Source organism: Pinus tabuliformis, chromosome 9 (assembly GCF_031772625.1).
Source record: "Pinus tabuliformis cultivar Carrire ecotype Pingquan chromosome 9, CPIR1, whole genome shotgun sequence".
NCBI lineage: Eukaryota > Viridiplantae > Streptophyta > Pinopsida > Pinales > Pinaceae > Pinus > Pinus tabuliformis.
The window spans coordinates 1179220654-1179243851 of NC_142307.1; the positions used below are offsets into that span (position 1 = coordinate 1179220654).

At 38.6% G+C, this 23198-nt stretch overlaps 1 protein-coding gene across 1 annotated transcript; it reads right to left on the reverse strand.

Moving 5' to 3' along the window:
• Window positions 1-4457: 4457 nt before the first annotated feature.
• Window positions 4458-5136, reverse strand: LOC149152780 (putative disease resistance protein At5g63020). Its single transcript, XM_089443602.1, has 2 exons — window positions 4833-5136; window positions 4458-4717 (listed from the first exon to the last, which is right to left on the reverse strand). Exons 1-2 carry the CDS (start codon window positions 5134-5136, stop codon window positions 4458-4460), a joined length of 564 nt encoding a protein of 187 aa, XP_089299728.1.
• Between the last annotated feature and the right edge of the window lie 18062 nt (window positions 5137-23198).

The following is a 23198-nucleotide window of genomic DNA, read 5'->3' on the forward strand; positions in this document are numbered from 1 at the left end:
TTCACCATCATAAGCATGTCAAAGAGTTGGTCTCACCAAAGTGGACCGAGTGTCAATGATGTCTTGCAAGGCTTGCTCAAGCCATGTTGTCTCACATGAATATATGTGCATTGTAATGTTGAGTCATGTCAAGTGTAAGTCAAGTGTCAATAGTTGGATGTAACAGTCATAGAGTAGGTGAAGAGTTGTGAGGGTAGTTGAATTGTCACAAAGGGGAATGTCAAGGGTCACCCCACCCTTTACTATAAATAGTCCCTCATAACTCATTGTATAGGATTTTGGTCAGCCAAGCTTCTACTGAGATTATCTTGAAGAAGGCTTGGACATTGGACAATATTGTAACGTGCCTTGGCTTCTCCACTGCACAGAGCTTGTACATCTCTTTGGAGGAGCAGGTGGATGTGGTTGTAACATTCCACTGCTGGGGCTAGCTGGTTTATGTGGATGTATTGTATGATTGTGACTTACACTTCTTTATATAATAAGAACCAACACATTTTCATGCATATGTTGTTATTGTAGTTGGACTGCTTTGGTTTCTTTAATGATATATGTTGTTTGACTTACGTACTTGTGTATGAACTAATTCACATGAAATTATATGAATCTTGTTGTTAACATGTTGCATATGTTGTTAATGTTGTCACCATTTGTGTCAACTGCTTTGTCGGAAATCAAAGAGACCTTTCACTTGAACCTTGCCATAACAACTGTCGCACTCATCTTGGACAGATCCGTGAGTACTGTACGTGTTATCTTACCTTGCATGATGTGGCTGCTGCATCCGAGTGGACTGCTCTGCGAGAAGCTTTGCATGTCTTTTGTGTTGTGTGTTGCTAGTCAAGTTAGGAATGATCCCTTTCAACCTGGAACTCACTTTCACCTCCTTCCCCCTTCAAATTGTTGGAACCTCTCATACGACTTCCTTGACCCATTGCATCAGTCACTCCCTTGTTTTTGACAGAGTTATTCTACTTTCCTCTATGCGACATCGAGGTCAAGGGATTACCTTATGACCCACTGTTGGGGCTCCTACATCAAACTATCTGAACCCTAATTGGGGCTTCTTACCAGGGAGATCCCCTTAACATGTTGGCAGGTCCAGCACCATCAACAAAACCAACCCTAGAGAAAGAAAAAATAAATTCAACTATATATTGTAATGCATGGGAAGGAATTACCACTCCTCAAACTCTCAAGATAGAAGGACATATCAAGAATAAAAGGTAATAGCGTTGATTGATTCAGGTAGTACCCATAATTTTATTCATTGTAAGATAGCCAAGGAATTGAATTGCTTCCTATATCTAGCACCAAAGTGTCAAGTGATGGTTGCAAATGGAGGAACTATAAATTACTTTGGAAAGTGCCATAATATCAAGCTAACCATGGGGGAATGTGTATTAAATTTCAATTTCTAGAGATACAATTATAAAATTGTCATATATACTATCAAATAACATATTACATCATATAAAATAACAAATTATGTCATATAAAAAATAAATGATCAAATAATAAATAATACATTTCATTTTGAGAAATATAGAAATTATTAAAAAATGTAATAGTTAGCTAAATTATTATTTTAGAGTACTTAGATTACATAACTTTTAATCTATTGGCTCTTGAAATACACCTTGAAATAACCATTTTTTGCCGAGAGAGATTTCAATCATATTTATTTTCAAAGTCTTTGATATAATGGTTAGTTAAATTATAATTTTATATTGTTTAAATGACATTTTTAATATCAGTTTTGCTAAATACTTTATTCATTTTGAAATGTCATAAGATAATTAATGCAAATGTAATTTTTTTAATATTTTTTGCAATACATTGGAATCTAGTTATGTAAGTCATGGTCAAATTAGCATAATGGGGAATGGTTTAGGTCCTTTTCAATAGGAGAGTTTACGTGGTGACTCTAATGAGATATTTGAACCAATTTTTTTTCATGAAATCGCAATTTCCAGCTATTAGGACTGTTCATGAAATGGTATTTGTATAATTCAAATCTGCACGAAATTTGAGGTTGGAATTCCAAAAGAAATTTGGACGAGAAGCTGTGCGATTGCGAAATGATTGAACCATGCCTTTTTGGTTTTGTTCTCTAGCCTTCCCTGTTTTTTATTCTCCTCCTTTGCCTCTATCTGTCATACTCTCCTACTTTTTCTTTCCTCGGTCACACTCATACTGCTACATTCCTTACTGATGCCAAGATGTTTTTTCTCACTTTTTCTTTTTTCCCCTCACACTCTGCGGAAACAGAGAAAACAGAGAAATGACCACTGCTCACCCTATATTACTTGGGTTATTCCTAGGCCTATTTACCTTGCCTTCCATTCATATTATTTTGTCTGTAAATATCTACTGCTTCTTCATATTGCTTCTATTTTTGATATTCATTCTGCTTTTGTTCTGTTTGCAAGTTTATTTTGCTATGTTTTGCTCTGTTTTGCAAGTTTATTTTTGATATTCATTCTACTTTTGCTTTGTTTGCAAGTTTGTTTTCCGTTGCATTGCTAGCCTTGCCTGTTATTATTCTCCCTCTTTTCTTTCTTCGGTCACAATCATGTGCCTTCATGGTTTTCATCTCTCCTTCTTTTTCTTTTCTTTGGTCACACTCATATTGTTTCCTTCCTTCCTTGTCCATGTCAAGATGTTTTATTCTCACTTTTCCTTTTTTCTGTCACACTTTGCCCAATGAAAATCGGGAGAAACGACCACTGCTCACTTTATATTAATTGGATTCATTGCTATACCTATTCACCTCGCCTTCCATACATATTATTTTGTCTGCAAATATCTACTGCTTTTTCATACTGCTTCTGCTTTTTCTCTATTTGCAAAATTTATTTTCCATATTGTTTCTGCTTTTCCCTCTGTTGTGCTTTGTTGTTACAAAAGACATGGAGGCCGTTTGCACTGGAGAAGTAGCCAGCATCATAAGCAGCGTTGTTAGCATTGTTATTTCTCCACTAGTCCAACCCATAGATGATGTTATTCACTTGGATAGAAACACACAGTTTCTGCAGGAAAAGCTAAGTAGTGCCCTAGTCTTCTTAGATGGCATGGTCAACCAATTTCAACATCAGCAAAGAAGTATCCCTCCCCCTCTTAGTGATGGGTTGGAAAGGCTCCGACTTTCCCTGAAAGATGCAGAGAGCATCATACAACACTCCAAACAATGGAAAGGTTGCTTAGATTTCCACTTTTGCGAGCCTAGATTGTGTGGAAAAATTAGAGAATGCAAATTAAATATCAATGAGCACCGCAACGATCTTGAAAATGCCATTTCAACCAGAAGTTCTACTCTAGGGATTGTTCCTTTTGAGCCAGTGGAAGTAGGGGCATTACTTCAGCCAGTACCAGAGTCTGGCTTTGTGGGCTCTGGGATAAAAGCAACGGAGATGTGGCTGAATAATTGGCTTGAAGATGAGGAAGATCATCAATTTTGGGTAATAGGCATCATTGGCATGGGTGGCATTGGCAAGACGACATTGCTGAGAATGGTATTTAACACCCACAAGAAAGGTAATGTGTTTGAAAATGTTATTTGGTTAACCGTTTTATAAAAGTTTAACATTGAGGAGTTGCAGAGTGTTATTGCAAAAGAAATCAGTTTAAACCTAGGGATCGACAGTTCTAATGCTGAGAGCAGTTCTGCTGTTCTTGACATGCGAAAGAGGGAAATTTCTAATTATCTCAAGTAGAAGAAATTTTTGCTCATTCTAGATGATGTGTGGAATCAAATCCACTTGGAAGAAGAACTGGGAATCCCCTTGGGCAATTATAAAGGTAGTAGAGTGGTGATCTCTACCCGCAACAGAGAAGTGATTCAAAGAATGGGGGCAAATGCTGACTACTCCATATAGATAAAACCCCTATCCATGGAAGAAGGATAACGATTGTTTGATAGAGTTGCCTTCAATGCGGGCCATGCTCCTACAAAAACTGTAGAGGATATTTCTAGAAAAATTGCAGAAGAGTGTAAAGGTTTATTGCTGGTGATAAATGTTGCCGCAACAAAAATCAGGGGTTATACTTCTGCTGATGAGTGGATTTTTTCTCTAACTTAAATGAAAAATGTAGATCCTGATTTTCTAAAGATGTACAATGGCATTGATGAAGATCTCTATGGGTGACTCAAATGGAGTTACGATCGTTTGAACGATTATAACTTGTAGCACTGTTTTCTATATTGTGGTGCCTTTGCCGAAGACGCAAAGATTGAGGTGGAGAAATTCATGGAGATGTGGATAGGGGAGGGGTTGGTTAGTAGCAGAGATGCATGACACAGGTATGTAAAGCTTTTAGTAGAACGTTGCTTGTTTGAGCATGCTATAGATAGAAATGATTTGCGGTGGATGATTTTTGGCGAAAAGGAGTGGATAAAATTTCATGACATTCTTTGTGATATGGCGCTCCATATTGGTGAAAAGGAAGAGAAATGTCTACTTAGAACAAGTCAAAATCTGGACCGATTTCCTGCAGGACGATTGCTCCACCTCAATATTTGCATCTTCGGCAAAGGTGCCACAATATAGAAAACAATTCTGTAAGTTACGATCGTTCAAACGACCGTAACTCCATTTGAGTCGCCCATAGAGATCTTCATCAGTGCCACTGTACATCTTTAGAAAATAAAGATCTACATTTTTCATTTTAGTTAGAGCAAAACTCCACTCATTAGCAGACGTATTACCCCACATTTCTGTTGCGACAACATTTATCACCGACAGTAAACCTTTACACTCTTCTACAATTTTTCTAGCAATATCCTCTTTGAATCACTTCTTTGCTGTGAGTAGAGATTACCACTCTACTACCTTTATAATTGCCCAAGGGGATTCCCAGTTCTTCTTCCAGGTGGATTTGATTCCACACATTGTCCAGAATGAGAAGAAATTTCCTCTCCTTGAGATAATTATAAAGTTCCCTCTTTTGCATGTCAAGAACAACAGAACTGATCGCAGCATTAGAACTGTCGATCCCCAGGTTTAAACTGATTTCTTTCGCAACAACACTCTGCAACTCCTCAATGTTAAACTTTCCTGAAGTAGTTAACAAAATCACGTTTTCAAACACATTACCTTTCTTGTGGGTGTTAAAGACCATTCTCAGCAACGCCATCTTGCCAGCGCCACCCATGCCAATGACGCCTATTATTCGAAATTGATGATCTTCCACATCTTCAAGCTAATTATTCAGCCACATCTCTGCTGCTTTTATCCCTGAGCCCACAAAGCTAGACTCCAGTACTGGCTGAAGTAATGCCTTTACTTCCATTGGATCAGAAGAAACAATCCCTAGAGTAGAACTTCTGGTTGAAATGGCATTTTCAAGATCACTGCAGCGCTCAATGATATTTAATTTGCAATCTCTAATTTTTCCACACAATCTGGGCTTGCAGAAGCGGCAATCTAAGCAACCTTTCTGTTGTTGGGAGCGCTATATGACGCTTTCCACATCTTGCAGGGAACGTTGGAGCCTTTCCAACCCATCATTTAGAGGGGGAGGGATACTTCTTTGCTGATGTTGAAATTGGTTGACTGTGTCATCTAAGAAGACTTTGGCATTACTTAGCTTTTCCTGCAGAAACTGTGTGCTTCTATCCAAGTGAATAACATCATCTATGGGTTGGGCTAGTGGATAAATAACAATGCTAACAACAATGCTTATTATGTTGGCCACTGCTCCAGTGCAAACAACCTCCATGGATTTTTCAATGACAAAGCACAGTAGAGGGAAAAATTAGAAACAATATGGAAAATAAATTTTACAGATAGAGAAAAAGCAGAAGCAATATGAAAAAGCAGTAGATATTTGCAGACAAAATAATATGTATGGAAGGCGAGGTGAATAGGTACAATAATGAATCCAATTAATATAAAGAGAGTAGTGGTCATTTCTCCTGATTTTCTTTGGGCAGAGCGTGACAAAAGAAAAGGAAAAGTGAGAATAAAACATCTTGACATGAACAAGGAAGGAAGGAAGTAGTATGAGTGTGACCAAAGAAAAGAAAAAGCAAGAGAGCTGAAAACCATGAAGGCACATGAGTGTGACCGAAGAAAGAAAAGGGGAAGAATAATAAACAGGCAAGGCTAGCAATGCAAAGGAAAACAAACTTGCAAACAGAGTAAAAGTAAAACGAATATCAAAAATAAACTTGCAAAATAGAGCAAAACATGGAAAAATAAACTTGCAACAGAGCAAAAGCATAACGAATATCGAAAATAGAAGCAATATGAAGAAGCAATAGATATTTACAGAAAAAATAATATGAATGGAAGGCGAGGTAAATAGGCCCAGAAATAACCCAAGTAATATAGGGCTAGCAGAGGTTGTTTCTTTGTTTTCTTTGTTTCTGCAGAGTGTGAGGGGAAAAAAGAAAAAGTGAGAAAAAACATCTTGCCATTAGTAAGGAATGTAGGAGTATGAGTGTGACTGAGGAAAGAAAAAGGAGGAGAGTGTGATAGATGGGGGCAAAGGAGGAGAGTAAAAAACAACGAAAGCCAAAGAATAAAACTGAAAAATTATGGTTCAATCATTTCTCAATCACACAACTTCTCATCCAAATTTCTTTTGGAATTCCAACCTCAAATTTCGTGCAGATTTCAATTGTACAAATACCATTTCATGAACAGTCTTAATAGCTGGCAATTGTGATTTCATGAAAAAAATTTGGTTCAAATATCTCACTAGAGTCAGCATGTAAATTCTCCTATTATAAAGGACCTAAACCGTTCCACATTATGCTAATTTGACCATGACTTACATAACTAGATTCCAATGTATTGTAAAAAATATTAAAAAATTACATTTGTATTAATTATCTTATGACATTTCAAAATGAATAAAGTATTTGGCAAAACTGATATTAAAAATGTTATTTAAACAATATAAAATTATAATTTAACTAACCATTATATCAAAGACTTTGAAAATAAATATGATTGAAATCTCTCTCGACAAAAAATGGTTATTTCAAGGTGTATTTCAAGAACCAATAGATTAAAAGTTATGTAACCTAAGTACTCTAAAATAATAATTTAGCTAACTATTACATTTTTTAATAGTTTCTCCATTTCTCAAAACGAAATATATTATTTATTATTTGATAATTTATTTTTTATATGATGTAATTTGTTATTTTATATGATGCAATATGTTATTTGATAGTATATATGACAATTTTATTATTGTATCATTCTAGAAATTGAAATTTAATATAAATTTTAAAATGCAAGACAATTAAATAAAAATTCAAAGATACAAAATAATAAAATACAAAAAAATCTAAAAATATAGGGCATATTAAAATTTTCAGTTAAAAGAAATAATTTCTCAAATATTTAATAAAAAAAACATATTTTATATGTTGAATATTTTATATGTTGAATATGTCATAACAACATTAAGTAGGAATATAAAAAGAGTTTTGAAGTAAAATCTTTATCTACCCTGTAAAATCGTTTAGAAATATTTGTGAATTAATACAGGTTCGTACACACTACTGTTTAAGAGGGCAATAATCTTCATCCATCATTACACTTTTATGAGCATACTAAACAAGGCAAGAGACTGCATGGCTAATTGCCAAAATTCAATACCCCAACTACTCCATGAATATCTGTATTAGTTCATGAGATCAAGATAAGTCGGCCCTTATTCTTACCTCCCTCTATTTTTCGTCAACTTGGTGGTAGATTAAAGTAAGTGACATCTATCCTTTCCCAGCCCAACGTCCTTCTCTGCACCAGTTCCTGTACGCATACATCATTTTAAGTTATGTAGATTGCTCATATAGCTTGCTACATGTCAATCCTATTCGTTGTCGATTGTCCAATTACTTGGTGTCATATCATATCTTTTTTCAACTAAAAGAGATAGCCAACTACTTGGTGTGATATCATATATTTTTTCAACTAAAAGAGATAACGCCTCGAGTAGCTCTCACGCTTGCATAATGATTTTTATCAAAATAAATCATATCTATCCTTCCCCTTGCTCAGTTTCTCCATAAAGCATCAGTCTCTATACATAGTGATGGATTACATATGTCATTTTATAGTGGAAGTTGTACATTAAATTGTACAATACAAATTAATAGTGAAGTACATTTTCCATCATTACATAATAAGAGGTGAAAGAATTGAACCAATAGTGTTTTAGATAAATGAATTTAAATATCGTTTAAAAATAATATATTTTAATTTATAAGGTTAAACTTCAGAAAAGTTTCATAAATTTTCGAACAACTTAGATTTAATGTCAACATCAATTTTTAAAAATAAGTTATTACCCTGCTGCTGCTGCAAGGAATAATAAGGTGTTTAATAATATGTTTAATAAAAATATTAAAGGGATATGAGGACAATGTTAAAAAGTAAAATTTATATTCTTCATAAATGTTTTTTATTATTTAAAATTAAAGTTGTTTCTTAAAGTTAAATTATTTATATATATATATATATATATATATATATATATATTAAATTTCTCTTGTACATATAAATTTTTAATACTTGCCTAGTAAGGGATTATGACATCGATCAAATTGTATTGGTTGTGCATAATTTGTTATTTATTTTGTATTTTTAATCAAAATTTCATGAAAATGCTTAATATTTTTATTGTTTTATAAATTCAAAAATAATTTTGCAATTTTCTAGAAATCTTATTCTTAGTTTTCTATTGGCTTGGTAGCCTCTGATGGAACATAATTCCCTGGGTGGAGAGCGTTTTATTTTCAGTATTTATCAGTTCTTGATAGTTCATTAATTATCAATCCTTGTTGAGCTTGTTTTAACCGAACACAATTGATGATGCCATTCTCATAAACTTTGATGGATATTAACAAAAATTTACCACACAAAGTCTCCAAATATTCAAGAATATAGTTAGTCGCAACCTCTCGACTACTGATTAATTATGAAATATAATAAAATACTCTACTACCAATTCATCTATACTTGTGAAGGATGAAGAATGTTATGCTTTCAAATCCTTTATCTACTATTATATTTTCCAAATCAAACAAACTACAACAAAGTATTTAAAAACAACTATTTGTACTACCCAAAATATAATCATGGAACCACCTACCATGGTCATTTCCTTTGCTTCTAAGCTTGCATTAAAATGATACCTAGATGAAGTATATTGAACTTGGCATCATTTCTCGTCATTGAACCAATCACATTTTATTTATTTATTTATTATTATTATTATTTTTTTTTAATTTTAATTTTAATTTTAATTTTTATATTTGTAATATTCCCTTTTTTGTATATGGTCAAAATGGACGGAATCCACCTATGGTATTTACCATGGATTTTCCCATGGCATCTCCCCATCATATTTTCTTTCATTTTTTGAGGGAAAATAATAAAGTAAAGTTTCTAGAGAGTCCATCAAGCCTATAAAGGGGATAGGAACTAGGCATTCAGATCATTTAGAGTTTTTCTATCTTATTATGCTTTGTTGGAAACTTGGTGGTGCCAGTTCTAAGTTGATCCAGGGATGAAAACCCCATAGTGACATTTGAGCAGTGGATCCATTCAACTTTCACAAGTGGACTTTGTATAAATTTTGAATAATAAACACATGTTCAACAAAGATTATCCTGATCATGCACTATTGTAGAATACATGCACAATACATAAGCTCCTCTACGTTGATAATCAATTTACATAGGCAGAAACAATAACATGCACACATAGAAGCATCAATCACACATATCAACACAGTATTTTCTCGGGGAAAGCATCTCGCTAAAAACCCCAACTATCTGTATATTATATTGATTGAGAACATGTAACAAACATAGTACAATACTCCTCACAACTACTCAGTACTATCTTTACCTGTTACACACAATACAACTTAGATCTGATCTTCAAATCTCCTCCGTTGCTTGCATGCCTCCACTGCACAATACCTGCTGAGAATGAATGAGAATGGCTGAACCAAACTCATTTTTACCTCAAGAGAATCACCCACACTGGGAATCATGTGAGCACAAGCTATATTTCTTGGTATTGGCCCCAACACTACGCAGTCTTCATTGGCATTACTCAATCCATGCATGTGCACAATCTCATGCACAACTGATAGCAATCTCAACCTCTAACACCTGTCTCCACTGAACTGTACATGCACTGAGTTAACTGATGTATTCTTTAGTTGCGCTATGAGTTAATAATTAGTGAATTAATTAATAAATAATTCACCCAACTCATCACTTAGTCTATTGATCAGTTAGACTAAATACAACTAGTTCAACTAAGTCAAACTCAACACAACTCCATTAACTGCTCATTTAACTCCACAGAACTCAACCACATGAGTTCTAACTGATGTCCTGCATGCAATAGCTCAACTGACTCATAAAGAAAGCTTATTTCCTTCTGACAGTTGCATGTGCCACATCTGTAGCTCAAACTGAAGTGCTCCAAGAGGATAAGATAAAGTTTATAGTCCAAATATTATTATGAGACAATAATATTTGACTTTTCTATTTTTGACTAGTAGTCTAAAAATAGACTCTGATCACTCCTGCTGTGATCACTCCTACTGTGATCTCTCCTACTGTGATCACTCTTGCTGTGATCACTCTTGCTGTGATCCAAAAATAGACTTTGCGCCATAAATTGCCTGCTGGACCACTTAGTGAAGGCGACTCCTTTCCACTAAGCTCCATCATCCTGCTGCATTCTCAACAAGCATTTCTTGTTGCACACTTTTCAACACTCCCTCTCAACAAGAAAGGCTTCCTCTCAAACCTAATCCTGTAACTCTGGAATGTTCTGCATGCAACACATTTGCCTGGTCCACTTTGGTCCAACAACACTTGGACCAAAAACACTCCCAATTGACCACTCTGTTGGGCTAGGAACATACTCTGATGTTGAAGCTCTACCTGCTACTGACGAGTGCTCCCTCTATGACATCTGCCCTACTGCAACATCTCCATGTATCTCGCACCATTTAACACCTCTCTGTGCCACCTAACATTGTGCAAAACACTTGTGCCTCTCGCATTGCTGCAGCCTACATGCTATGCGCTCTCCTGGGATTCCCTGCATTGTCGCTCTCTCTTCCGCTCCATCTGCATCTGTCTATACCCAATCAGTCAGTTCTTGCTACTCCACATTGGGCTCCCGTAGCAAGGTCTCATCCAAGAGGTTGGGTACCTCAATCTATGTACAAGAAATACTTTGTTCTCACGAATTTTAGATTAGAAGCAGTTTAGTTTTGAGTTGGTGGAATGGAGCTCAAGGATAAACTCAAAAACATCTAAGTGTGAGAATGGAGACAGTATGCCCCAGAATCTCATGAAGTTCACCCAATGCCGGGATGAGCTGGGAAGTGTGGGGGTGACTGTCGGATGATGAGGATGGTGAGTCTAGCACTCCTTGACCTTCCTAAGAGTTGGCATAGCTACTAGGACTCGGTGAATGGAAGGGAGAGACTGCCAGGATGGGAGAGACTTTGGTCGGATCTTGTGCACGAGGAGATTAGACGATGCACCAAAGACAATTCTTCATCTATGCATGATGAGGAGAACTGTGCCTTAGCGAGTAAGGCGAAGAAGGGGAAGGGGAAGGTTTCTCTTTCTGAATCCAGTTCTTCCAATGATGGGAAGAAGGTTGAAAAGTCAAAGGTGAGATGCTTTCATTGTCATGCGTTGGGCCATTATGTTACTAATTGCCCAAAGAAGAAGTCCAAGAAGGGATCCGAGGAAGGATCTGAAGGTGAGGCACCTGCTTCACAGTTTGAGTTGGATTTCACACTCTTTGCATGCATGGTTTCATCCATGATGGGAAGTGGTTGGTTTATTGACAGTGGAGCTTCTTTCCACATGACCGGTGACAAAAGTTTGTTTAGTACTTTGGAGAAGAAAGATCTCCAGATACTCATAGGGATGGGTAATGACGAGAAGTATAGTGTCTCAGGTGGAGGCACGGTTATTTTTCATAGGGAGCATGGAGCTTGCCTTACCTTGACTGATGTCAAGTATGTACCAGGACTGAAGAGAAACTTGGTGTCGATCACGATGCTAGAAGACAGAAGCTATGACGTAGTCTTCAGTAAGGGAAAGGTTTTCCTTAGACACATCATCACTAGATAGGTGAAGCAGATTGGTTCATGGGTCAAGAACCTGTATGCTCTTGAGGTTCAAGATGCATGCAAAGCCTTGAACAACGAGGCAACTGATGGAGACTTGGTGGTTGAGAGGGAGCATATATTACCTCTCAACATGCAGAGCCAGAAGAAGTCTCAAACGATTGTGGAGGAGCCACAATTGGTGCCACAGCTTCAGGAGGTTGTGGAGAAACCGCAACAAGGGAAGCTAAGAGGAGATAGAGTAGAGACATCTACTCATGCAGAGACCTCCAATAGGGGGAAACTTTGAGCCAGGTGGGCTAAGGGATCACATGCAGCCATACCTCCAGGTAGGAGGTGGGGCGATATAGAGTGATCATCCCAAGGAGGAGGGGCAGGATCCTTGAGGTACCCAACCTCTTGGATGAGACCTTGCTACGGGAGTCCCGATGCGTAGTAGCAGAAACTGACTGATTGGGTAGAGACAGATGCGTATGGAGCGGCAGAGAGAGCGACAGTGCAGGGAATCCCAAGACAATGCATAGCATGCAGGCTACAACAATGTGAGAGGCACAAGTGTTTTGCATAGTGCTAGGTGGCACAGAGAGGTGTGCAATGGTGCGAGATGCATGGAGATGTTGGAGTAGCGCAGATGTCAGAGAGGGAGCACTTGTCAGCAGCAGGTAGAGCTTCAGCATCAGAGTATGTTCCTATCCCAGTAGGGAGGTCAGTTGGGAGGTGCAGTGCTGATGCAATGCTGGGAGATAGAACCAGCAGCAACACTGATGCAATCAAAGATCAAAGTGACAGAGGCTAGAGCAGTCAGATACTGAAGAGCACAGAGATGTAGAGTTTTTAGTCGACAGAGGCAATAGCAGTCAGATACTTTGATGACAGAGCAAGTGGACCGGCCAGATGTGTTGCATGCAGAACATTCCAGAGTTACAGGATCGGGTTTTAGAGGAAGCCTTTCTTGTTGAGAGGGAGTGTTGAAAAGTGTGCAACAAGAAATGCTTGTTGAAGATGCAACAAGATGATGGATCTTAGTGGAAAGGAGTCGCCTTCACTAAGTGGTCCCGGAGACAAATTTTTGGCGCAAGTCTACTTTTAGACTATGTCTATTTTTAGACATATGGATCATGTCTATGAGTTGCAAGATGCTGTTTATGGATGATTGGTCATGTTGGGAAAAATAGATGGACTTCTATTTTTAGATCACAGTGGAGTGACTGTCAATCTAAATATAGAACAATCAAATATTATTAGCCCTTAATAATATTTGGACTCTAAACATTATCTTATTCTCTTGGAGCACTTCAGTTTGAGCTACAGATGTGGCACATGCAGCTTTCAGAAGGAAATATTCTTTCTTTATGAGTTAGTTGAGTTGTTGCATGTAGGACATCAGTTAGAACTCATGTGGTTGAGTTCTGTTGAGTTGGAGGAGCAGTTGATGGAGTTGTGTTCAGTTTGACTTGATTAAACTAGTTATATTTAGTCTAACTGAGCAATAGACTAGAGATGAGTTGGGTGAATTAGTTATTAATTAATTCATAAACTCATAATGCCACTGAAGAATACATCAGTTAACTCAGTGCATGGACAGTTCAGTGAAGAAAAGTGGTAGAGATAAGTGAAAGGGTGAGTTGTAGCTGTCAGTTGTGCATGAGATTTGCACAAGATTGAGTAATGCCCATGAGAATGCCCAGTAGATAGCCTGTGCTCACGTGATTCCCAGTGTGAGTGACTTTTCAAAGGTAAATAAGAACTTGGAACGAGTTTGGATTCGTTCATTCTCTTGTAGGTATTGTGCAGTGGAGGCAGGCAAGCAACGGGGGAGATTTGAAGATCAGATCTGAGCTGTATTGTGTGTAGCATGAGGAGATAGTACTGAGTACTTGGGATGAGTATTGTACTATGTATTGTTACATGTTCTCAATCAATATAATATACAGATAGTTGCGGTTTTTAGTGAGATGATTTCCTCGGGAAAATACTGTGTTGATATGTGCAATTGATGCTTCTATGTGCGCATGCTTGTGTTTTGTTTCCGCAAAATTGATGATCAACGTAGAGGAGGTTATGTATTATGCATGTTCCGCTTATAAGTGTATAATCAGGATAATCTCTGTGAATATTTGGTCTAACTGATCAATTTGAGAAGAGAAACCTTCTCCTTCCCCTTCTTCACCTTACTCACTAAGGCACAGTTCTCCTCATCATGCATAGATGAAGAACTGTCTCTGGTGCTCCATCTAATCTCCTCTTGCACAAGATCCGACCAAAGTCTCTCCCATCCTGGAAATTTCTCCCTTCCATTCACCGAGTCCTGGTAGCTATGCCAACTCTTAGGAAGGTCAAGGAGTGCTAGACTCACCATCCTCATCCTCAAAAGTTACCCCCACACTTCCCAGCTCATCCCGGCATTGGGTGAACTTCGTGAGATACTCGGGCATACTATCTCCATTCTCACATTGAATGTTTCTAAGTTTCACTCTTGCTTTGGAATTAAATTCAAATTCCACCAGCTCAAAACTCAACCGCTTCTGATCTAAAATTCGTGAGAACAAAGTATTTCTTGTATAGAGATCGACTGTACGGGCATTCACCGGATATCTCACCTTCCAAAAGAAGGATGAATCCATAGGCTACCTGGCCCGATTACAGACTTTTCAACACTCCCTCTCAACAAGAAAGGATTCCTCTCAAACCTGATCCTGTAACTCTAGAATGTTCTGCATGCAACACATCTGGCTGGTCCACTTGCTCTGTTATCAAAGTCTCTGATTGCTATTGCCTCTGTCGACTGAAAACTCTGCATCTCTGTGCTCTCCAGTATCTGACTACTCTAGCCTCTGTCACTTTGATCTCTGACTGCATCTGTGCTGCTGCTGGTTCTATCTCCCAGCATTGCATCTGCACTGCACCTCCCAACTGACCTCCCTGTTGGGCTAGGAACATACTTTGATGCTGAAGCTCTAAGGCGAGCTCCATGATCCCTCTGAAAAGTAACTGTGCCTCCACCTGAGACACTATACTTCTCATCATTACCCATCCCTATGAGTATCTGGAGATCTTTCTCCTCTAAAGTACTGAATAAAATTTTGTGACCGGTCACGTGGAAAGAAGCTCCACTGTCAAGAAACCAACCACTTCCCATCTTGGATGAAACCATGCATGAAAAGAGTGTGAAATCCAACTCAAACTGTGAAGCAAGTGCCTCATCTTCAGATCCTTCCCCGGATCCCTTCTTGGACTTCTTCTTTCGGAAATTAGTAGCATAATGGCCCCACTCATGACAACGAAAGTATCTCACCTTTGACTTGTCAACCTTCTTCCCATCATTGGAAGAACTGGATTTGGAAAGAGAAACCTTCCCCTTCCCCTTCTTCGTCTTACTCGCTAAGGCACAGTTCTCCTCATCATGCATAAATGAAGAACTGTCTCTGGTGCGTCGTCTATTCTCCTCTTGCAAGAGATCCGACCAAAGTCTCTCCCATCCTAGGAGTATCTCCCTTCCATTCACTGAGTCCTGGTAGCTATGCCAAATCTTAGGAAGGTCAAGGATTGCTAGACTCACCATCCTCATCATCCGAGAGTCACCCCCACACTTCCCAGCTCATCTCGGCATTGGGTGAACTTCGTGAGATACTGGGGCATACTGTCTCGATTCTCACACTTGGATGTTTTTGAGTTTATCCTTGAGCGCCATTCCACCAACTCAAAACTCAACTACTTCTAATCTAAAATTTGTGAGAACAAAGTATATCTTGTACAGAGATTGCTGCAATTCTAGACCTCATCTAGAGATAATTGAAAGGGTGAGTTGTAGCTGTCAGTTGTGCATGAGATTTTCACAAGATTAAGTAATTCCCATGAGAATGCCCAATAGATAGCCTGTGCTCACATGATTTCTAGTGTGAGTGACTTTCCAGGGTAAATAAGAACTTGGAACGAGTTTGGATTCATTCATTCTCTTGCAGGTATTGTGCAGTGGAGGCAGGCAAGCAGCAGGGGAGATTTGGAGATCAGATCTGAGCTGTATTGTCTGTAGCATGAGGAGATAGTACTGAGTACTTGGGATGAGTATTGTACTATGTATTGTTACATGTTCTCAATCAATATAATATACAAATAGTTTGGGCTTTTAGTGAGATGCTTTCCCCGGGAAAATACTGTGTTGATATGTGTGATTGATGCTTCTATGTGTGCATGCTTGTGTTTTGTTTCAACACTCCCTCTCAACAATAAAGGATCCCTCTCAAACCCGATCTTGTAACTCTGGAATGTTCTGCATGCAACACATTTGGCCGGTTCACTTGCTCTGTCATCAAAGTCTCTTACTGCTATTGCCTCTGTCGACCGAAAACTCTGCATCTCTGTGCTCTTCAGTATCTGACTACTCTAGCCTCTGTCACTTTGATCTCTGACTACATCCGTGCTACTGCTGGTTCTATCTCCCAACATTACATCTGCACTACACCTCCCAACTGACCTCCCTGTTGGGCTAGGAACATAATCTGATGCTGAAGCTCTACTTGATGCTAACAAGTGCTCCCTCTCTGACATCTGCGCTACTGCAACATCTCCTTGCATATCGCACCATTGCACACCTCTCTGTGCCACCTAGCACTGTGCAAAACACTTGTGCTTCTTGCATTGCTGTAGCCTGCATTCTATGTGTTGTCCTGGGATTCCCTGCACTGTCGCTCTCTCTGCCGCTCCATCTGCATCTGTCTCTACCCAATCAATCAGTTCCTGCTACTACACATCGGGACTCCCGTAGCAAGGTCTCATGCAAGAGGTTGGGTACCTCAAGGATCCTGCCCCTCCTCCTTGGGATGATCACTCTATATTGCCCCACCTCCTACCGAGAGGTATGGCTGCATGTGATCCTTCAGCCCACCTGGCTCAAAGTTTCCCCCTATTGGAGGTCTCTGCATGTGTAGATGTCTCTACTCGATCTCCTCTTAGTTTCCCTTGTTGTGGTTGCTCCACAACCTCCTAAAGCTGCTGCACCAATTGTGGCTCCTCCACAATCATCTGAGACTTCTTCTGGCTCTGCATGTTGAGAGGTAATATATGCTCCCTCTCAACCACCAAGTCTCCATCAGTTTCCTCGCTGCTCAAGGTTTTGCATGCATCTTGAACCTCAAGAGCATACAGGTTCTTGACTCGTGAACCAATCTGCTTCACCTGTCTAGTGATGATGTGTCTAAGGAAAACCTTTCCCTTACTGAAGACTACATCATAGCTTCTGTCTTCCAGCATCATGATCGACACCAAGTTTCTCTTCAGTCCTGGTACACACTTGACATCGGACAAGGTAAGGCGAGCTCTATGCTCCCTCTAAAACATAACCGTGCCTCCACCTGAGACACTATACTTCTCATCATTACCCATCCCTATGAGTATCTGGAGATCTTTCTCCTCCAAAGTACTGAACAAACTTTTGTCACCGGTCATGTGGAAAGAAGCTCCACTGTCAAGAAACCAACCACTTCCCATCTTGGATGAAACCATGCATGCAAAGAGTGTGAAATCCAACTCAAACTGTGAAGCAAGTGCCTCACCTTCAGATCCTTCCCCGGATCCCTTCTTGGACTTCTTTTTTGGGAAATTAGTAGCATAATGGCCCAACTCATGAAAACAAAAGCATCTCACCTTCAACTTGTCAACCTTCTTCCCATCACTGGAAGAACTAGATTCGGAAAGAGAAACCTTCCCCTTCCCCTTCTTCGCCTTACTCACTAAGGCATAGTTCTCCTCATCATGCATAGATGAAGAACTGTCTCTGGTGCATTGTCTAATCTCCTCGTGCACAAGATCCGACCAAAGTCTCTCCCATCCTGGATGTCTCTCCCTTCCATTCACCAAGTCCTGGTAGCTATGCCAACTCTTAGGAAGGTCAAGGAGTGCTAGACTCACCATCCTCATCATCTGACAGTCACCCCCACACTTCCTAGCTCATCCCGGCATTGGGTGAACTTCGTGAGATACTGGGGCATACTGTCTCCATTCTCACACTTATATGTTTCTGAGTTTATCCTTGAGCGCCATTCCACTAGCTCAAAACTCAACCGTTTCTAATCTAAAATTCGTGAGAACAAAGCATATCTTGTACAGAGATTGCTGCAATTCTAGACCTCATATGTGTTCTTTTTCTTGTTGAAGGTTTTCTTTATTCAGAATGCTAAAATGCGCTAGATTTGTTAAGATTTCTAATGTTTGGGATATTACAGTGGTATAAGAGTTAGCATCCTGCCAACCTGATTGTATTTTTATTATAGATCGAGGGTCAGGAGAAACTAGTCTTCGATGATTCTCCATAATCACCCTAGCCAATAACTCGCCCAATTTCGTTGGTTTTCTTTAAATACCCCAGTTAGATGAATAATTTTATCTCTAAGAGATTTATTTGTTAGAGTTAACCTTTCTTATGGGAGATCGAGGAAAATGATCTTCTCATGAGACCAAGATCTCCCTGTAGCATAGGGTTCGTGTTGCGCAACGAAAAGGATTGAGAAATCAACCCATTTGGTAAAAAGGATTGAATGATAAATCTCACCTAGATCTGAATCGAGGAGAAGTCAAGTTTAATAAGTGAAAACCTTTGTCATGAAGGATGAAAGGCCACTATTATGATCATAAAGGAGGTGGATTAAGGTTTTATTCTCCTATGTAACATTTGAGGGCTGAGGAGACCATCAAACTGTAGAGGCCACTCATCCTGAGGTTGGACGGATCCATTTGGATTGCCTAGGCAGGCCAATGTTCTCTACATATTGGGTATTGACTCACCGTGTCCCTCTAGGAGTGTAGAGTCAATAACGCTGCTCTAATCACATATATCTTACTCTGAAAGAAAAAAAATGTATCTTGAGGTTGGAGGATAGTTGCATAATAGTCCATGCTATGATATTCTCAAATGGAGGTTGGAGGTCGAAGAAAATTCCTTGCTAAAGAACCTAAAACTTTGGGGTTGTTCACGTAGCGTGCAGTTAGAAACCACAAAAAAGAACACTAAGTTGTGGGGTTATACACCTATCTACCAAGATTGCTAGGTCATGAGGCCATATCTCGCAACACTAGGTCAAATAGTGGACCAATCCATTGATTTGCAGGGTGAAGCCATCATACTTGTTTATGGGAGTTTGTTATAATGTAAAGGCCACATAGTGTATATATGAATCAAGGATCATTTTACACATGAAATTGGGTTGTAGAGGCCAGAGGGGAATTCATTGATTTACACAGTCATGAGTTTCATTGATTTACACAGCCATGAAGCACTGAAGGCAAGAGTTATTTCCGCCATTGTCAAGACTGAGGTATTCCATTGATTGTGAGAGCCTGAACAACTAGTGCAGGAGTACTTAGTTGAGGGAGGTGGCCTTTGTTGGAATTATTTCAAAAGCATGAGATCAACATTGGATATGGAGCAACTAGTGATTGAAGGTTGTTTGCATCATGGGACGACTGTTGGATCATGTTCGTAGTAAGCCCATAAAGAGATTCAACTACCAGGTTAGGGAGCAAGGTTGAGGAGTGTGGATGTGCAAAAGAAATTGAAGGATGAAGAAACTAGGATCACAGGCATAGGGAGGAGCGGAGATCGAGATCCAAGTGGGAACAGGTCATTCCATGAACAATATTAGAGCGGTATCCTATGAATACACATTGATTATGTGACATCCTTTTTCTTGGTGGAAATTTTATAACAAGAGGAGGTTGGACTCAAGTGTACAGAGGATTTCTTCTAGATGGAAAATAAGTGGGACTAAAAATATTGAATTATTCAACCAAAATAGAGAAGGTGCTTGAGATTCTTATTCTATTGAAGCACATTCACATCATTATGGTAGCAATTATAGTATCATGTATTATATGGTGAGGTCTTTCATTTACTATTTTATGAAATTTGGTTATAGCCCTATCTATGGACTACATATATTTCAGGAGGTAGGGCAAAGTCAGTCCTTCCTTGAACGTGCACTTGAAAGTGGTTGTAGGAGTCGTTGAATCATTAGATTACATGCATAATGTCTTTCCATGGCCTGCCATTCACAAAGACATGAAGTCTTGCAGTATATTGCTTTTTAAAGAGTTTGAACCATAGTAACAAAAAATTTCAATGAAATTAGTGCAGATTTTATAATAGTTGCCATATTTTAGTCTGGAAAGGTGGCTACCAACAACTTCAAATATTACTTGTAGAAATGGGTTCAGAAAATTTGTGTATGTAAGCATATTCCTAGTTTCAACCAACCATTTTCAGATTAGGGCTACCAATTTGTAACCATATTGCTTAATAATTGTGAGTGTAGTTGATAAGTTAGATAAAAAAGAAGTAAAGGGAGAATAATTTCTAAGTCTGTGGCTATAATATGTTGGGGTAAAAACATAATTAACACAATCTCCCTATGAATAATTAGTATGGGGGAAGATGCATCGTCGTGAAGAGAATTTAGAAAACACCTAGAAACTTCTTGATGAACTAGTAAGAATATATGGTCGTTTACACAAAACTACCTCGTTTAGACCAAAATAATGATCAAAGCAAAGCAGTAGACCTTTCTCGAAAAGAGTCTATGATAATTTGTAGCAGAAGCACCCATGGGAAGTGAATGAAGGATAGGGAAGAGGGGCTAAGCTCTTTGCACTTGGATCTGAATTGTAGAAAACAAAGTCAACCATAGACCTTCATAAGTTTGAGGAACTAGACACATGTCTATCCAAGGTGGGGCAACCAGAATCAAAGAAACTTAGTTGGGCTCTTAAGCCATCCATGCTTGTATTAATACAACCCAAACTTTGGGAGCATCCTTGTGAAGAGGCCAGACTCACAATTGCCTCTTGTCTCAGTCAAATCATAACTTTAACATCGCCTATACCACCTTACAATAATTATATCATGATAGAGATATTGTAACTGATAGTAGAAGCCCTTCAAGGGTTGAACAACATCATGCTTCCTGCTTTTCAAAAGCGGTGCAAAATTTTAGAAGTCGTGGTAGAGTTTAGCTTTGGCACATTCATGTTGAATCTGGAATGTGAGGAATTAATCTTTTATGTGTTCTAGAAATTTTACACTGACATTACATTAGCTCATCCAAAACGTGTCAAAAAAAGCATGCAAAAGATTATTTCATTGTTTTTAGAAGAAGATGCCAACATCTGCAAGATACTAAGATCCAAATTGTGTATCATTTGGAGAAAGGAACTAATTGTATCACCAACTGCCTATGATTTAGTTGAAAATTTGGTCATGCAAAACATAAATTTTCTCAGAAGAGTGCTGACTAGGAAGGAGCTGAAGAGGATTGAAGGAGGAAGCAAGAACAAAGAAAATAAAACCTGTAGCAAGAATGAACTAAGAAGGAGAGAACTATGCTTTATCTGCAAGGGATCTTGGGCACTTAACCATTCATGTCCAGGTGAAAGAAAGGAGGAAAAAAGGACAGAACAAAAAGAGATTCAATTATACCATGAGGATTCATCTAAAGGATCTGAGCAGTCAAGTACATATGGTGAGCAACAACACAATGTTATTTAGAGAAAATTGCAGGAGAAGTTGATGATAATCAGTCAACTTAACGAAATACATGAAGAAAGGAAGGAGGTAATTATTCCTAATGATGTGGTAGGAACTAGGTCCATCCATGAAGAATATGAGCAAGCAATTATAAATAAGAGTCCACTGGTACATCCATGTTTGAAAACTAGAGAGGATGGACAAAAAATTGTCCCCACCATTGGAGAAGGTCAGGAAGAAGAAATTCAAGGAGACTTAAATGGGGAACCAGTAACGTTAAACTAATATGTTGAGCATGATCATGAAGGGGAGCATGACAGACATAACATGCAAGATGAACCATTCCAGAGAGCTAGTCAAAGGCTCAAGTTAAAGTGGTGGTCATAGGGCATCCGATGCAGACATGTAAAAGATATTCAACAGGGCACCAGAATCAACAATAGAGGACTTTCAGGAAATATCACACATTTCAAGATAGATCTTATGATGCTAAATTAGAGAGTTAGGACAACTCAAGACACAATCTTATAGGAGAATAAAAAAATTGATGAGATCATAGGGGTATGTGCTGAGTTAGCAGCTAAACTACGTAGTGTAGAGGAACGTCTCAAGTCCCTCAATAGGTAGTAGGAGGAATACAACTGGGAGTTTCAGAGCAGCTCTCTACAAGAGTACATAGATAAGGCTTGCAGCACTACCAACCTGCATGTATACATTGGGGATATAATAGTAAAGTTCTACAAATGGATCTGTATATTTTCCTGTAGATTCACAAGCTCATGTAATCTACTAAAACAAGAGACAAGAATCTACTTCTACTCTTTACAACAAAAGAAAATAAAGATCGAGCAAAACAATAATAGCAAGAGGAAGAACATCAATGGAACATAACACAATAAATATCTGAGGAAAGCCACAGCTCAAAACCCCACTATCTGTATTGCATTAATCATAAATCCAAGATGATAATGTAATGCTTTTTCTCCCAAGAACAATCCAAACACTCAGTAAAATCAATCTCCAACTCGCAAGAAAGCTCTTGGCCAACACTTAGCCAATTCTCTGCTCTCCAAGTCCCTATTTCCTTGCGCAATTCCTATAGCTGATTAGGCCATCTTAAAGGGAAATCGGTGTATCCAAAAGTGCGCTATCCCTTCTAGGGTCAGTTCCTAATTGCATGCACCATCTGTACAACTCAGAAAAATCTACAACAAATAGTACACTGTCCCCGCACTCTAGTCTCAACTAGGTCTTTCTCAGAATTGACATGCATGAGTTTATGATGAGGGTCATTATAAATTTTTGGTCATGCCTTTTGACATTACCAATGGACCTTCAACATTTCAAGGTTTGATGAATTCCATTTTCAAAGCCTTCCTTAAAAAATTTGTGTTAGTATTTTTTGATGATATACTAATCTACAACAAGTCATGGAAGGATCATGTTCAACATGCTGACATGGTGCTCAAACTATTGGAGGAGAAACAATTATATGCAAAAAAATCCAAATGTTTCTTTGGAGTACAAGAAGTGGAATATTTGGGTCATA

Coding starts and splice junctions, on each gene's coding strand:
- LOC149152780 (XM_089443602.1), bottom strand. CDS start 5,136: ATGGCGTTGCTGAGAATGGTCTTTAACACCCACAAGAAAGGTAATGTG. Junction 4,718..4,832: donor CCCCTTGGGCAATTATAAAG/GTAGTAGAGTGG, acceptor TTGTCGCAACAG/AAATGTGGGGTAATACGTCT.